This window comes from Haematobia irritans, chromosome 5 (assembly GCF_050003625.1).
Source record: "Haematobia irritans isolate KBUSLIRL chromosome 5, ASM5000362v1, whole genome shotgun sequence".
NCBI lineage: Eukaryota > Metazoa > Arthropoda > Insecta > Diptera > Muscidae > Haematobia > Haematobia irritans.
This window is the reverse complement of record NC_134401.1, coordinates 72,092,682-72,111,372: the sequence shown is the minus strand read 5'-3', so window position 1 is coordinate 72,111,372 and position 18,691 is coordinate 72,092,682. Positions and strand designations below refer to the sequence as shown.

The following is an 18,691-nucleotide window of genomic DNA, read 5'->3' as shown; positions in this document are numbered from 1 at the left end:
AATTGTAGATTTTTATTTTTAGAATCATCCAGAGTGCTAAGAGCTGCCAAAACTTCTTTTCTATTGCAAATCCAATTTCTTATATTGAATCCGGCTTTGGAATGGATCATTTTTACGTCTTTCGCCAACCTAATCGCCTCTTCAATTGTATCTACAGACTCTAAGAAATCGTCCACGTAATGATTAATTTTTATGGACGAAACTGCACCCGGGTAGGTTTCGGCAAACTTATCCGCATGAATATTTTTAACATATTGTGATATACAAGGCGCACAAGATGCACCAAATATCATAACATTCATGACATATATATCGGGTTCATCTTTACCATCTGACCGCCACAAAAACCGTTGTGCATGACGATCCTCGTATCTTATAAAAATTTGATAGAACATTTGTTCTATATCTGCACACATAGCTACCATTTTTTGACGAAATCGCAAGAGGATGGATGGAAGAGACGATAACAAATCGGGTCCTTTCAGTAACATGGAGTTTAAAGACACCCCTTGTGATATTGCTGCTGCGTCCCAAACTATCCTAACTTTTCCCGGTTTATTTTTATTGAACACTGGAAAAACTGGCAAATACCAAATCTTTTCAGCAGATGTTTCATGGCCCTCAACTTTAGCCACATACCCCTTAGCCAAATATTCGTGAATTGTTTTCTCAAATATAAGATTTAACTCTTTATCGGCTCTAAGCCTCTTTTCCAAACAAAAATATCTTTTCTTAGCCATATCCAAACTATTCGGTAGGACAATATCTTCTTGCCTCCACAACAACGCAGTTTCATAATGTCCGTCTGTCCTTTGCCTCGTATAATTTTGTAAAATAGATATTGCTTTTTCATCGTACTTACTCATTATTGCTTTATCCGTAACAATTCCTGACGATTCCAGGCAGTAAAAGTTTTTTACCAGATCAAATAATTTCTTATCACTTTGGATGTTGCACTCACAAATATGGTAGTGGTGATGTTTTTCTGGTGTACCTGTTCGTAGGGAGCCGAATAAAAGCCAACCAAGCCGAGTAAGTATTGCTACGGGTTCATTTGGTTTACCTTCAATTACTCGCCGAGAAATGCAAAGTCTTGAATTGTTCACGCCGATAAGGAGGCGGGGTCTGGCGTTTTCGTAGCTTTCAACTGGAATACCTATCAAATGGGAGAAATCTTTTTTAAGTTTTGTTATGTTCACGCTCTGCTGCGGTAGTGACAAATATTTTACGGTATGAACGTCAGCTGTATACTTTCTACCATTTGATCCACTTATAGCTATTGAAAGTCTTCTCGAATCTTCTTCACTTCTTTCTACATCTCCAGTCCATTTTAGGCATAAAGGCTCTGGCACACTTGATAAGTTTAACTCTTTTACTATATTTTGCTCCATTAAACTTGTTGATGAACCTTCATCTATAAAGGCGAAGGTTTTAATACTTTTGTTTTTGTTGCCGTAGATGGTAATGGGAATTATTTTAAACAAACTGTGACAAGTTGTAGTACTATGTGTATTACAGTTCTCAATATTTTGATTTTCGTTTTGTTGTTCACCTGTTTCTGATGTTTGTCGATTGTTTGACATTCCTCTTTGATAAATTTCCTCTACCGACTGCATTCTATGTAAAAGAGGATGATATTTAACTTCACATCCATCGATACTACATTTAATGTTACTATTACATGATCCATAATGACGTCGTAGACACTGTTTGCATAGTCTAAACTCTCTAACTATATTCCATCTCTCAGCACGATCAGCTGTTTTGAATTTATGGCAGTTAACAGTGCTGTTACAGTTTCCATTACAGTGTCTAGTATTCTCATCACTATGTGTATGTACGTAAACATTCCTCTGCCTATTCGCTGCTTCTGTGCTGCTTGCTAGTGTACTCTCAACGTTGACGCTACTTGCGGAGAGTCCAATATCGAAAATCCAATTAGAAAATTCCAACAATGTGATTCTCTTATTGCTCTTAACTAAATTCATTTTGTGAGTACCCCAATTAATTTGAAAGTATGAAGGCAGCTTTGCAATCAATTCTTGCAAAAGGGATGAGTTGTTTAATTCATCAAACAGCTGACAAGCTTCTATTGTAGCATGCAGACCTTTCACAGCAAAGGCAGTAATTGTATCAAGTTTAGTTGGATTCACGGCGGGCAACGACCGTATTTTCTTTTTTAAAGAATTAAGAATTTTCTCCGGTTGACCAAACAACAGCTGTAGCGTAGAAATAACGGATGGAACGCACGATGGATGAATCAAAATATTTTGAACAGCTTGAAGAGCATCTCCACGCAATGCCTTTTGCAATCGAACAAGGTTTTCAGCGTCTGTTAGACCACAAACTTTAGTGGACCAATTGTAAGTTGAGCTGAAAAGAGGCCATTCTTCTGGCTTCCCAGTGAATATCGGCAAATCTTTTGGCAAAGTTTGCCTAGCACTAATTTGTTGATGTGTAAGGTTGGTGCTCATACTGCAACACGGATCAGCTGTTAATGATGGCAAAGCAAATGATGTAGATTCTGGCGCCATTATAGCTGAATTCATATTGAAACCTACAGGAGCTTCGCGGTGAGTGGAACACAGAGGAACGGTCGAGCTAGAATCGTTACCTGTGCAAACGGCGTTAGCACCGTTTGGTGGACGAATATCTCGAGAAATTTGGTTTGAATCGCCGTGATGAAGGTGTTTTTTGAGTTTCTCCACGATTATTTGCACGAACCGAAGGAGTATTTGTTGTTGGAATACAATTTACATTTGACGTAAAAGGCCGTATGAGATCTTCGTTATTTTGAGGTAAGTCAATATACGTAGTTTGTAATAAATCGAGAGTATTCGGGTGCTCCTCAGATGGAATACGACGTTCGGGGTCTGGAAGGCTATTAACCCACTCGTGCACGTCATTAGTAGGCTGAATGTCAATGTTATCCAATTCTTCCTCCGCTTGTTCAAGCAATTTGTACTTTTTTTGAAGAAACTCGCGATCACGTTGAATAGCAAGAGATCTCTCTTCTTCGAGACGTCGTATTTCTAAATCACGTTTTCTGATTATGGAATTTCTGGATGAATTAGAAGCATTACTACGGCGACTTTGAGTAGAAGTGGGGGAATCTGGACATCGTTCTTCTCTGCTACATATTACACATACAAAGTTTGGATGATTGCTAGCATTTTCTATGCATTGTTGATGCACCATATTGATGCATTTAGAACACTTAATGATCTGCCCGTCAATAGGTTTGCCGCATATAGAGCAAATTGACCTTCGTAGTATTTCATTTTGGTGTTGTTGTTGTGATTGACCCTGTAAGGAAATGTTATCCATTATTGTGACTTACGGTGACGGTTTCTCCCAAGGTGGTTCGTTATTGTACCGGGTAGAGTAGTTGGTGTCTTAAATCCACTGTTGGATGTACACAATGTGAAGTGGTGTAACGCAAAAAGAATTTTAATTTTGTTACGGGAATTGGCCCGAGCGCCCAGCTTCCACAGGATTTTGAACAAAAAATACCAACGCAACAATTCAGTTTCCAGGTTGAATATTTTATTTGTTAAAATTCCTATTAATTTTAAATATATATTAATGAAATGTATTCTAAATTAACATAATAAACCCGTATACTTTTTGGTGTGAAAACTAAGCGCAGCTCCTTACAAATTTTCCAATGTGTTATCTCCAAACTTTAATTTATAAATGATACATAAGAGATAATATACCGTCTTGCGCGCAAAAAAAGCTAGGGAAATTTATCATACATTCACAGTGAATTGATATAAATTGTTTAAACATCAATAATCGATTTAAACAAAACATTAGGGTGGATAGTGGCGATAACAGTTCTATTCTGACCCAAAACAAAAACTTGAAAAACTGCGACGTAGACTCACAAAAATGTGTTCACAGCCAGACGGACGTGCGGACATGGCTAGATCGATTCAGGGTCCCACCCTGGGCATTATTGACAAAGACACCATGTGTCAATCTCGTCTCCTTCTGGTTGTTGCAAACATATGCACTAACTTATAATATCCTGTTCCACAGTGTGGCGCAGGGTATAAGGGTATATTTTTTAAATATTTCAAAAACTATATATGATTATTTCATTAATCCAATTTATGGAATTTTTAAATATTTAATGGATAGATATGTCTTTTATGACAAATATCGAACCCTTCATATGCTGGAAGAGGAGGTAAAACTAGCATATCCTGGCTTCAGCTTCATATTTTGTTTTAACTGCTTTTTGCTGGATCAGAGTTTTTGATAATTTTCCGTCTCAGCGTCCGACAGAAATTGAAAAGCGGCTAAAGTGGCACTACAACGACCTCTTTCGCTCGTGAAATAGGTCGGTTTCAGCTCAAAGATATTTGAATATATATAGTGAAATATGAAAATTCGAAAAATTATTTTTTTTTCTTTTGAGCATACCAGAAAAATGGTGAATTGAAAATTATGTATTTTAAAATGAAAATTGGAAAGAGATGAGAAGATCGACATTCTGTCGTTCTCAAATTTTAGCATCATTCGTTTTATTAATTTGTTTTAAAGAATTAAAACAGTTATACTGCGTAACCTACGTAAATATTAATAATTGCTTGTACCGATAATATAAGATGGAACGACCAAAAAGGGGCATCAATAAAAGAATAGAATCTCCATCATACATATTATTTATTATTGCAGTTACTGGGATGGAACACAAAGAGACTGTATGCCAAATCGACTGTAGGCTTCCATAATAGTAGTTTGATAAAATATATTTGCCGACACACTTTCGCACATTCAGTATTCACTTCCGATTTGGTAAATACTGATATTAGTTCTTGGGGGCTTTGTGGAGCGTTTGGCAACATTTTATGTTCTCCTTAATTGTCTTTGCATTTTCCTATAAACCACGAGTTATACACTGTCTTTCTAGTTACGGCATATTCAATTAAATACCATACGTATTTTTTTAAACCAAAACTGGGGATAGGAACTACTTCGTTTATGGCCGTTTTTGATTTGTATTCCTACATTACTCCCATAAAATATTGGGTGTTTTGTCCGCCTATTTTTCGGGGCATATGACCGCGAAGAGGGAGGACATAAAGCCCAAACTAAAATTGGGCTTTATATCATAATCCGCAAAAATCATTTTGGGCAATATGTCCAAACAAGCATTGTTATTTTGTCAAATATAATAACTTACGTAATTAGTTATTAATCTATAATACTGATATAAACTGTATGGAAGGCATCTTTCGAAAAGTTAATATGGGTAGACGTCTAAACACTGAAGTCCGGTATTAAATTCGAAAATAGTGAATTTTTAGGGGTAATTTTAATTAATCATTTAAAGTATAAAAATATTTTGGAATTTATACTTCGGATCATATCCCTTTCAAATCATAATAAAATGCGTCCAAATATATAATTTTATTCAGCTTTTAGCGGTGAATTCGAACTTAGTAGTAAACTTTTAGGGTATACTACTTCGCCTCGGACGCGAGTTCAACTTCCAATTTGTCTTTGCAAATCTAAGTAAAATTTATGGTTACTTCACACATTATGTCTAAAACTTAAGTACGTAGGTATAATTTTATTAATCACGCCAACTTTTTTCGTTTTAAATTTTTACTTTAAATTCAAATTCAAGAATTTTTTCAACGGAAAAGCGGCACATTATAAAAATTTATGATTTAAATTCATCGCAGTTGCTTTTGTTATAAAATAATTTTATTTTTTCACATGAAAAATGTTCGGAGTACGTAATCATGTGGTGAAAAACGGTATCTCATTTGTTGATATCTGGTGGGGGAGGAGGCATCCCCCTTGCCCGATTTTTTCAAAATTGGGCTAAAGTTCTCCGATTTGGGTGAAATTTCGAAGTAAGGTTAGGGGTGGTGTCTAGACAAAGACCCGCTACTTTATTTTTCGATATTTGGTCGCGGAGGTGGACCACCCCTTTATACGACTTTTGTTTAAAGTACTTGATATTTACAGAGAACACGCCGTAAGGTTATGAATTTATTATGGGGTAACTGATTTTTTAATATTTGGCCGGGAAGGGGGTCCTCCCCCTTGCCCGATGTTTTGAAAATTGGAAAAAAAAATTATACGATTTGCTTGAAATTTTCTAGGAAGGTTGAAAAGGGCGTCTGGGCAGAGAGCAGCTACTTTATTTTTCGATATTTGGTCGAGGGCTGGGGCCTCCCCTTGTCCGACTTTTTTAAATTACAGTGAAAAAACAAAAATTTGTCGTCTTACTGAAATTTTACGGAGAACTTGGGAGAGATTATGAAATTTATATGAGGTATATGATTTTTTTAATTTTGGTGGGGGAAAAATAAAAGGGGGACCTCCTTTCTCCTAAAGTACATACCGTGAAGCAATTAAACTTTTCCAATTTACTTGAAATTTGCAGAGGATGTGGGGTATGTTATATTATTATAATGGATATATGATTTTGTGATATTCTGAAGGGAAGAGGGGCCTCCCTTTGCCCTGCTGTTTAAAAATAGGGCTTATAATTTGCTTGAGATTTTCTGGGACGTCTACTACCCTTTTGCCCAATTTTTTTAAAATATAATGTAGAAGATAGTCGATAAATGGGAAATCGGTACATAATTTTATGATTCTTCCACAGGCTTCTGCTTGACTTTTTTAAGTAAAAAATTTAAATTTACATGAAGTTGACAAACCACGCTTGAAATTCACTGATTGTCCAACGATTTGAATTCAGAACAATTAAAAAACAAAAAAATGGAACACCCCCTATCCGACGTTTGTTCAGCCCGCCCGTTTTACATCTGCATAGCCGCTCTCTTTCTGTATATAAACGAAAAAGCAAATAGTCCGATTTTTTTGAAATGTACAGGACACGTTTGTGGAAACCATGGAGTGAATAATCAGTACTTCAAATTTTGTGCCAGACTTCCTCTGACCCTACTCTTTAAAAGATTCCAAATCTTTTTGAATGTGTTTTCAGATCGAAGGTTATGGTTGTCTACGTTAACGAAAATATGTTTCGGTAGGCGCAGCGAAGCGGGCCGGGTTACGCTAGTGACTTATATGTCATTGTCTGATCAGAAGAAAACTGTTGTTATGCTTACCGCTGTCACATTCTTCACCGGCATTTAATTCTAGCATTTTCGATTGGGTAATATCCTTGTGCGATGCCAAAAACAGGACCACATCCCTTTTTTCGTTTTTTATCGGAACAATATCGAAGAGGCACCAAAATGGCGAACCTGCAAAATATAACAAAATAAATTAGACACAATTAAATATATTAGAATATACATATATAAATTCCACAAAACCCAATTCAGTTAATACCCAGCAAAAATGTTGTTTATTTGAAAAGGGTCAGGAAGATCTGGTATTTTTTTGGGATGTATCCAGATGTATATACATACACGATGGTTGTAGATAAGACATACAAGATGGATGTAGTCTATTCTACAACCATCTTGCCAGAATGTTCCAAATCGTCGTTGGAATGAAGAGCTCGAGTTGTAAAGTAGTCGGAGTGTAAAATGAAACATTTCAGTGAAGCAAATAAATTGTAGATTGTTGTTATTGAAAAGAACTGTGTTTTAATAACCGGGTAATTAAAAATGCCTCAATATAAAATCGTAACAGCATGTTTGTCAAATTTATTTGGGCAAAGCCCTTTAGAACGCATGGTGTTGGAAGGACGGCGGTTTCGAAATGACCCCATCACCTCCTGAGTCGATCTATGTTAGCCCTTGGTGTCCGTCCGTCCGTCCATGTATTTGTTGTTCGCAGGATTCCGGTCGCAATTATTAACCGATTTCGATGAAATTTGCTATGTGGCGCTTTTTTGGCACAAGGGCGAACGCTATTGAATTTGGAAAAAATCGGATCAAATTTAGATATAGCTCTCATATATATGTGTCGCCCGATTTCGATAAATGGGGTCAGATTGCGCTCATTTACTATCCGAACGGCGTTAACTACTTACCCTTTAAGTATGCCAAATTTCATCGAAATCGGTTCAGATATATATGTATCGCCCGATTTTTCCAAATTTGACCACAAGCCCCTTATTTATCAACCGATCTGACCAAATCAAATTTTTTATAGCACATACTATATGTGCAAAAAATCTTTGAAATCGGTTCAGAAATAGATATAGCTTTCATATATATGTATTAACCTATTTTGCCAAATTTTGACCACAAATCCCTTATTTATAAACCGATCTTACTCAAAGTTGGCCTACTCTAATATTCTATAGTACTAACTATATGTGCCACAAATCATGGAAATCGGTTCAGATTTAGATGTAGCTCATATATATATATATATATATATATATATATATATATATATATATATATATATATATATATATATATATATATATATATATATATATATATATATATATATATATATATATATATATATATATATATATATATATATATATATATATATATATATATATATATATATATATATATATATATATATATATATATATATATATATATATATATATATATATATATATATATATATATATATATATATATATATACATCGCCCGATTTTCCCAAATATGGTCATAATAGCCTTATTTATTAACCGATCTTACTGAAATTTAGCACCAAGTAACTTTTTGTGGTACCAACTATACCTGCAAAATATCATCCGAATCGGTTCAGATTTAGATATAGCTCCCATATATGTATCGCCCGATTTTGCCAAATTAGGTCGTAAAACCGTTATTTATCAACCGATATTACTCAAAGTTGGCTAAATGTAATCTTCTATAGCATTAACTATATGTGCAAAAATCATGGAAGTCGGTTCAGATTGAGATATAGCTCCTATATATGTATAGCCCGTTTTTCCCAAATTTGGCCATAGAACCCTTATTTATTATCCGATCTTATTCAAAGTTGGCTAGATCCAGTCATCTATAGTACTAATGGTATGTGCAAAATTTCATCGGTTCAGATGTAGATATAGCCCCCACATATGTATCACCCGATTTTGAAAAATTTGCCCCTCATAACCTTATGTTTGAGGCCTCATTTCTTAACTGATCTTACTCAAATTTTGCACAAGGTAACCTTTTGTGGTATTAATCAAACCCGCAAAATATTATGCAAATTGGTTCAGATTTACATATAGCTTCCACATATATGCATCTCTCGATTTTCCCAAATTTTGCCAAAATACTCTTATTTATTAACCAATGTTACTCAAATTTCAAATTTTGATGTACTAGTCGATCGTATTTATACGTACTTGTAGCTCTTACATAAGAATATTGCTCGATTTTTACAAATTTGGATTTATTAATATTTGAATAATATTTATTGAATAATATCCGCACAACAAGAATACAAAGTTCTTATAATTATAGTACGGGGAGAAAATCTTACATATTTTTAAAATCTTATAACTAATACAATTATATAAAACAAATTCAAATATAGAGTTAAGACAACAAATTACAAACCACAACAAGGAAAAAACATGACAAATTTAAAGTTGAGCGATTTTCTCTTTTTTAATAATGGGCTCAATATTAGTGGCATACTAACTCCGTAGGTGCAATATCAACTACAACCAGTGCTGCTACAAGTAGGGGAAATTCCCTATATGTAGGTATCTTCTAATATTTAGCCTCTTGTAGGGACGTAGGGCCACAATGTAGGGACATTTTCACTCAACACAATTTGTAATAATTTTTACATTTTGGTGGCTCTACACACAAAAAATTTTTTTTCTGATTCTATCACGAAATTAATTGATCCAATTAATTTTTAATTGAAATGTCTTCAATCACAGAAATGATAGTATCAATTAAAAAGTTAATTGATCCAATTAAAAAATAATTGATACTATTATTTTTGTGATTGATTTTTGTTTCAATTAAAAAATTTGTTGAATCAATTAAATTTTTAATTGAATATTTTTTAAAACTCAATTAAAATATTAATAGGAAAAATTTTCGTGAAATTTTTTTGTGTGTAGAGGAGGAAATTAGAAGCCGGCAAGGCTTGATCTTTAACAATGTGTGGTAACAACAGTTACCACTCGTGCCAAAAAAATCTAACTCAACTTAAAAAAAAAAAATATTCATATAATCTCATGTGTAGAAAATTTTATTTATGTATAGGTATGTATACAATATTTTTATAATATTAAATTGAGCCGACGGGCTTTTTGGGCAGCAAATAAATCAATGACTTCTTTAGACGGCACATTTATTCGGCGATGAACCGAAATTAATGTCAATCCATTGAGTCTACTCTCGCTAGTCGAATTTCTAAGATACGTCTTTAATCTCTTCATTGTTGAAAATGAACGTTCGGATGAGCAGGGATGGAAAATGCAGTACTATAGTACTTTTTTCAATACATTTTCACCCCGGTCAGTACCGTAGTACCCCCGCGAAGGATTTAGTACCTTTTGTGTAGACATTTTTGAGTCGATATCAGATTTATGGTAAAAATTTTATTTCTATAGGAAACTTTTGCAAAATTTTATTTCTATAGAAAAAATTTTGCAAAATTTTATTTCTATAGAAAATTTTTGCAAAATTTTATTTATATAGAAAATTTTGTCACAATTTTATTTTCTTTAAAATTCAGTCTCTTGACAATAATCTTCCAGTGAAATTTTTGTTGAAATTTAGTAAAAAGTACCTTTCCGCTCAAAAAATACCTTTTTTGTACTTTCTTAAAAATTGTATTTTCCATTCCTGAGTAACTGGCAAAGTGACCAAAATTTTTAAAAGAATATGCACGTTTGGAAATATCTCTTTATTGCACTCTCCAAGTGCTTCCATCGCTGAATTAGGCAGGTTCTTTTCGCAGTTTTGCGCCATTTCATTTACAAATGTGTGTTTGGCTGTTTCATTGTTGTTGCTATGGCCAAACAAAGCGAGTCATATTCACAAAAAGAACAACAAACACACATAAAAAGCAGAAAGACATTTTCCAAAAATGAAATTTGTGGTGCGAGAACAAAAACAATTTGTTTTTTTTTCGACCGTCGTTTGACGGCCTTTTCAACTAGTATTCTATGATTTGTGCAAGTTTTATAGGTAAGCGTTTTTCAAAATAAAACCTTAAGCTTTTCTTACACATCTTCGATAAGATTTTTCTCTGCGGCTAAAAATATATATTTATTTATATAAAAATATTCATTCATTTCGGTGGTGGGGGGGGGGGGGTGGTTTGATCCCCCTCATCCACCCCCCTGAATACGGCCTTGCTAAACCACATAGTGGTCAGGGTATAATAAGTTTGATCTGCCAAAAAATGTGCCTACCAGAAATATTGATTTTAGGCCCTATAAAATATATACCGATCGACTCAGAATCACCTCAGTCGATCTAGCGCTTGGTGTCCATGGACAGACATGTATTTGTTGTTCACAGAATTCCGGTCGCAATTTTTAACCGATTTTGATTAAATTTAATACAGGGTATTTTTTTTCGCACAAGGACCAACGCTATTGAATTTGGAAGAAATCGGACCAAATTTAGATATAGCTCCCATATATATGTATGGCCCGATTTCGACAAATGGGGTCACGTTGCACTTTTTTACTAACCGATCGTCGTCAAATTTAGCACAAAATAATCTTCTGCATCACCCTTTAAGTTTGCAAAATTTCATCGAAATCGGTTCAGATTTAGATATAGCTCCCGATTTTACCAAATTAGGTCATAAAACCCTTATTTATCAACCAATCTTATTCAAAGTTGGCGAAATATAATCTGCTATAGCACTAACTATATGTGCAAAAACTCATCGAAATCGGTTCAGATTTAGCTATAGCTTCCATATATATGTACCGCTCGATTTTCCCAAATTTGGCCACAATGCTCTTATTTATTAACCAATGTTACTCAAATTTCAAATTTTGATGTACTAGCCGATCGTATTTATACGTACTTGTAGCTCTTACATAAGAATATTGCTCGATTTGTACAAATTTGGATTTATTACCCACACTACTTGAGTGATTTTCTCTTTTTATACCCTAAACCACATAGTGGTCAGGGTATAATAAGTTTGATCGGCCAAAAAATGTGCCTACCAGAAATATTCATTTTAGACCCCATAAAATATATACCGATCGACTCAGAATCACCTCCTGAGTCGATCTAGCGCTTGGTGTCCGTCCGTCCGTCTGTCCATGTATTTGTTGTTCACAGGATTCCGGTCGCAATTATTAACCGATTTTGATGAAATTTGGTAAAGGGAGGTTTTTGGGCACAAGGACGAACGAAATTGAATTTGCAAGAAATCGGATCAAATTTAGATATAGCTCCCATATATATGTATCGCCCGATCTCGACAAATGGGGTCACGTTGCGCGTTTTTTTAAACGGATCGTCGCCAAATTTGGCAAAAGGTAATCTTTTCCATCGCCCTTCAAGTCTTCAAAATTTCATCCAAATCGGTTCAGATTTAGATATAGCTCTCATATATATGTATCGCCCGATTTTCCCAAATTTGGCCACAAAACCTTTATTTATCAACCGATCTTACTCAAAGTTGGCTAAATATAATCTTCTATAGCACTAACTACATGTGCAAAAAATCATCGAAATCGGTTCAGATTTAGCTATAGCTCCCATATATATCTACCGCCCGATTTTTCTAAATTTGGACATAAAACCCTTATTTATCAACCGATCTTACTAAAAGTTGGCTAGATCTAGTCCTCTACAGATTTAGCTATAGCTTCCATATATATGTACCGCTCGATTTTCCCAAATTTGGCCACAATGCTCTTATTTATTAACCAATGTTACTCAAATTTCAAATTTTGTTGTACTAGCCGATCGTATTTATACGTACTTGTAGCTCTTACATAAGAATATTGCTCGATTTGTACAAATTTGGATTTATTACCCACACTACTTGAGTGATTTTCTCTTTTTATACCCTAAACCACATAGTGGTCAGGGTATAATAAGTTTGATCGGCCAAAAAATGTGCCTACCAGAAATATTCATTTTAGACCCCATAAAATATATACCGATCGACTCAGAATCACCTCCTGAGTCGATCTAGCGCTTGGTGTCCGTCCGTCCGTCTGTCCATGTATTTGTTGTTCACAGGATTCCGGTCGCAATTATTAACCGATTTTGATGAAATTTGGTAAAGGGAGGTTTTTGGGCACAAGGACGACCGAAATTGAATTTGCAAGAAATCGGATCAAATTTAGATATAGCTCCCATATATATGTATCGCCCGATCTCGACAAATGGGGTCACGTTGCGCGTTTTTTTAAACGGATCGTCGCCAAATTTGGCAAAAGGTAATCTTTTCCATCGCCCTTCAAGTCTTCAAAATTTCATCCAAATCGGTTCAGATTTAGATATAGCTCTCATATATATGTATCGCCCGATTTTCCCAAATTTGGCCACAAAACCTTTATTTATCAACCGATCTTACTCAAAGTTGGCTAAATATAATCTTCTATAGCACTAACTACATGTGCAAAAAATCATCGAAATCGGTTCAGATTTAGCTATAGCTCCCATATATATCTACCGCCCGATTTTTCTAAATTTGGACATAAAACCCTTATTTATCAACCGATCTTACTAAAAGTTGGCTAGATCTAGTCCTCTATAGTACTAACTACCTGTGCAAAATTTCATCGAAATCGGTGCAAATTTAGATATAGCTCCCATATATGTATCGCCCGATTTTGAAGAAATCGCCCATATAACCTTATGTTTGACCATACAGGCCTCATTTCGTAACTGATCTTACTCAAATCTGGCTCCAGAGGAGGAAATTAGAAGCCGGCAAGGCTTGATCTTTAACAATGTGTGGTAAACTTTATTCCTGTAGAAAATTTTGTCAACGTTTTATTTCTATAGAACATTTTGTCAAAATTTTATTTCTATAGAATTTTTTTTTTCAAAATATTATTTCTATAAAAAATTTTCTCAAAATTTTATTTCTGTGGAATTTTTTCTCAAAATTTTATTTCTATAGAATTTATTGTCAAAATTTTATATCTATATTTCTATTTTTATAGAGATCGGGCTGCCACCTAACCTATGGGCACTTCTAGTTTTAACCGCTGAACCTTCTTGATTATTTTTTTTTTTTTTTTGTTGAACAAACCAGATTGTTCCAAAAACATTAGCAGACTGCTTAAGTTAACGTTTTCCAGATCCGCTATATGCTCCTAAAAGTTGCTTGCGCTTTACACAAAATGCAGGACACTCGCACAAGAGGTGTTTAATTGATTCCTTTTCCTCCGCATCATGACAGCTCATACAATAGTCATTATACTTCGCGCCTATAGTTTTTGCAAAATCGCCTATCAGGCAGCGACCCGTTATAGCATATATTAGGAGTGATATCTGACGTCTCGAGAACACTAGCATATCTAGTGTGCGGTTTAAGTTTAAATGGGGCCATATTTGCTTGGTGTCGTTACAGCCCTTCCAATTCTCCCATCGAACATTTGCCATCATTATAGCCTTCTCACGCAGCATGAGCTTGCAGGTAGCCAGGGGCATTCCAACAGATTCTAGTTTTTTGTTCCTAAAGGCCGGTATGCACCTCTAGCGAAAAATTTCATTCCCATAAGAAATGCATTACTATTTATCAAAGATTATCTGATTTCCCAAGATGTCTAAATTCTTCCCCTTTTTTTCTAATAGGCTCATGAGTTTAGGTTCATACATGTATGAGAGAGTTGGAAAAAATGGGTATGATGTTACGAATCTAAAAAAGAAAAGAAAATGAAGAATTTTCAATTTGGTTAATAGGCCTGTTTCTGCACTCTTTTCATTCAACATTTATGCCAAAAGAAATTACTTCAAGTAAATTGTGTTTATTTTTATTTTGTTGAGTATTTATTGGTACCGTATCTTTACAAATTACATTGCCATATAAGACATAATGACTAATATGGTTTATGTATAATTATATGACGATAAAAATGGCAATTTTAACGGCTAAACTGGAACTTAATACCCACCTTAAGTCATTAAATCATTAAGATATGTCTATTATGATCCCTGGTGTTCTTTCTACGTTGAGTTTTCTACAGTTTTTCTGAGAAAATAGGAATTTTTACTTTACAGTTTTAATTTTGGAAACACACCCGTAGTAGCGGCCAATTCAAAATGTTTCCCTCTTTTAACTTCTTTATTTGTCAATTGTTGTTTTTTTATCTCTTTTTGTTCGTGTTTTTGTCTAAACGAAAAATTTTAGAGTCACAAATTATTATACATTATTGGTCCCCCGAACACAGCTATTTAGACACATGATTGTTACGAATACAATTTTAAAGAGGAATTGGAGAAAATGTTGCAAAGAAACCTTCGAACAAGCAAAATAGATAACGAACGTGTGTGAACCTAAAGTCGTGCACTTTTATCTATTCAAGAACAAGAGGCAATTTGGACATCTTGTTATAATTACAAAGTCTTTGCTATTTATGCTAACGAAATTTTCGGTAGCGTTCAATTTCGTAAGCTGGTACGCACCCAAAGATTATCTGATTTCCCAAGATGTCTAAATTCTTCCCCTTTTTTCCTAATAGGCTCATGAGTTTAGGTTCATACATGTATGAGAGAGTTGGAAAAAAATGGGTATGATGTTAAGAATCTAAAAAAGAAAAGAAAATGAAGAATTTTCAATTTGGTTAATAGGCCTGTTTCTGCACTCTTTTCATTCAACATTTATGCCAAAAGAAATTACTTCAAGTAAATTGTGTTTATTTTTATTTTGTTGAGTATTTATTGGTACCGTATCTTTACAAATTACATTGCCATATAAGACATAATGACTAATATGGTTTATTTATAATTATATGACGATAAAAATGGCAATTTTAACGGCTAAACTGGAACTTAATACCCACCTTAAGTCATTAAATCATTAAGATATGTCTATTATGCTCCCTGGTGTTCTTTCTACGTTGAGTTTTCTACAGTTTTTCTGAGAAAATAGGAATTTTTACTTTACAGTTTTAATTTTGGAAACACACCCGTAGTAGCGGCCAATTCAAAATGTTTCCCTCTTTTAACTTCTTTATTTGTCAATTGTTGTTTTTTTATCTCTTTTTGTTCGTGTTTTTGTCTAAACGAAAAATTTTAGAGTCACAAATTATTATACATTATTGGTCCCCCGAACACAGCTATTTAGACACATGATTGTGACGAATACAATTTTAAAGAGGAATTGGAGAAAATGTTGCAAAGAAACCTTCGAACAAGCAAAATAGATAACGAACGTGTGTGAACCTAAAGTCGTGCACTTTTATCTATTCAAGAACAAGAGGCAATTTGGACATCTTGTTATAATTACAAAGTCTTTGCTATTTATGCTAACGAAATTTTCGGTAGCGTTCAATTTCGTAAGCTGGTACGCACCCAAAGATTATCTGATTTCCCAAGATGTCTAAATTCTTCCCCTTTTTTCCTAATAGGCTCATGAGTTTAGGTTCATACATGTATGAGAGAGTTGGAAAAAAATGGGTATGATGTTAAGAATCTAAAAAAGAAAAGAAAATGAAGAATTTTCAATTTGGTTAATAGGCCTGTTTCTGCACTCTTTTCATTCAACATTTATGCCAAAAGAAATTACTTCAAGTAAATTGTGTTTATTTTTATTTTGTTGAGTATTTATTGGTACCGTATCTTTACAAATTACATTGCCATATAAGACATAATGACTAATATGGTTTATTTATAATTATATGACGATAAAAATGGCAATTTTAACGGCTAAACTGGAACTTAATACCCACCTTAAGTCATTAAATCATTAAGATATGTCTATTATGCTCCCTGGTGTTCTTTCTACGTTGAGTTTTCTACAGTTTTTCTGAGAAAATAGGAATTTTTACTTTACAGTTTTAATTTTGGAAACACACCCGTAGTAGCGGCCAATTCAAAATGTTTCCCTCTTTTAACTTCTTTATTTGTCAATTGTTGTTTTTTTATCTCTTTTTGTTCGTGTTTTTGTCTAAAGGCCGGTATGCACCTCTAGCGAAAAATTTCATTCCCATAAGAAATGCATTGCTATTTATGCCAACGAAATTTTCGGTAGCGTTCAATTTCGTAAGCTGGTACGCACCTCTAATGAAAATAACAGGGTTGTCAAAAGCATATTTTGGCAGCAAACATTTGATTTATTTCAATCATTGTGTGCGTAAAAGTTTTAAAAGGTCTGTAAATAATAAACAATTTATTTGAGGAATATTTGGAACATATATTCACAATTTTTAATAGCGATTAGCTGGTTTAAAATTTGTGTACACAGCCCTGTTTTTTTGTTGTAGACTTAAATAAATTTTTGCTACCGAAAATTTCGCTAGAGGTGCATACCGGCCTTAAACGAAAAATTTTAGAGTCACAAATTATTATACATTATTGGTCCCCCGAACACAGCTATTTAGACACATGATTGTTACGAATACAATTTTAAAGAGGAATTGGAGAAAATGTTGCAAAGAAACCTTCGAACAAGCAAAATAGATAACGAACGTGTGCGAACCTAAAGTCGTGCACTTTTATCTATTCAAGAACAAGAGGCAATTTGGACATCTTGTTATAATTACAAAGTCTTTGTACGCACCTCTAATGAAAATAACAGGGTTGTCAAAAGCATATTTTGGCAGCAAACATTTAATTTATTACAATCATTGTGTGCGTAAAAGTTTTAAAAGGTCTGTAAATTATAAACAATTTATTTGAGGAATATTTGGAACATATATTAACAATTTTTAAAAGTGATTAGCTGGATTAAAATTTGTGTACACAGCCCTGTTTTTCTTTTGTAGACTTAAATAAATTTTTGCTACCGAAAATTTCGAGGTGCATACCGGCCTTAAGAATAACGGATAATTATCTCATAGAGCTGTACAAATTGTCTAGCAAATAAGAGAATTCTCCTGCGTCTATTTAAGAGGCAATCAGTTATCTGTGTTATAATTATTCGACAATTCCAAAGATTAGGTTAGGTTAGGTTAGGTTAGGTTAAAGTGGCAGCCCGATTAAATTTCAGGCTCACTTAGACTATTCAGTCCATTGTGATACCACATTTAACTAAAAGTACCTATTACATATGGGCACTTCTAGTCTTAACCACTGAACCTTCTCTATTATTTACTTTTGTGGAACCAACCAGATTGCTCCAAAAACCTTAACAAACTGCTTAAGTTAACGTTTTCCAGGTCAGCCAGTAATCTAATGCTATATGCTCCTAAAATTCGCTTACGCCTTACACAAAAAGCAGGACACTCACACAAGAGGTGTTTAATTGATTCCTTTTCCTCCACGTCATGACAGCTTATACAATAGTCATTATACTTCGCACCTATAGTTTTTGCAAATTCGCCTATCAGGCAGCGACCCGTTATAGCAGATATTAGGAGTGCTATCTGACGCCTTGAGAACACTAGCATATCTAGTGTGCGGTTTAAGTTTAAATGGGGCCATATTTGCTTGGTGTCGTTACAACCCTTGCAATTTTCCCATCGAATATTGGCCATCATAACAGCCTTCTCACGCAGTAAGAGCTTGCAGGTGGCCAGAAGCATACCAACAGATTCAAGTTCCCCTGGAATATGTAAGGTAGTTCCTAGCCTTGCTAACACATCTGCTTCGCAGTTCCCCGGTATGTTCCTATGGCCAGGCACCCATATTAGGTGAATATTGTACTGCTCA

At 34.3% G+C, this 18,691-nt stretch overlaps 1 protein-coding gene across 1 annotated transcript in view; it reads right to left on the bottom strand.

Annotated features, from left to right (window-relative positions):
• Positions 1 to 18,691, bottom strand: part of Elk (Eag-like K[+] channel) — a 1,103,641-nt gene that overhangs the window by 923,413 nt on the left and 161,537 nt on the right. The window contains exon 5 of the mRNA XM_075312997.1: positions 7,098 to 7,235. Within this exon, the coding sequence (XP_075169112.1) occupies positions 7,098 to 7,235 (138 nt within the window). The remainder of the gene's footprint in view (positions 1 to 7,097; positions 7,236 to 18,691) is intronic.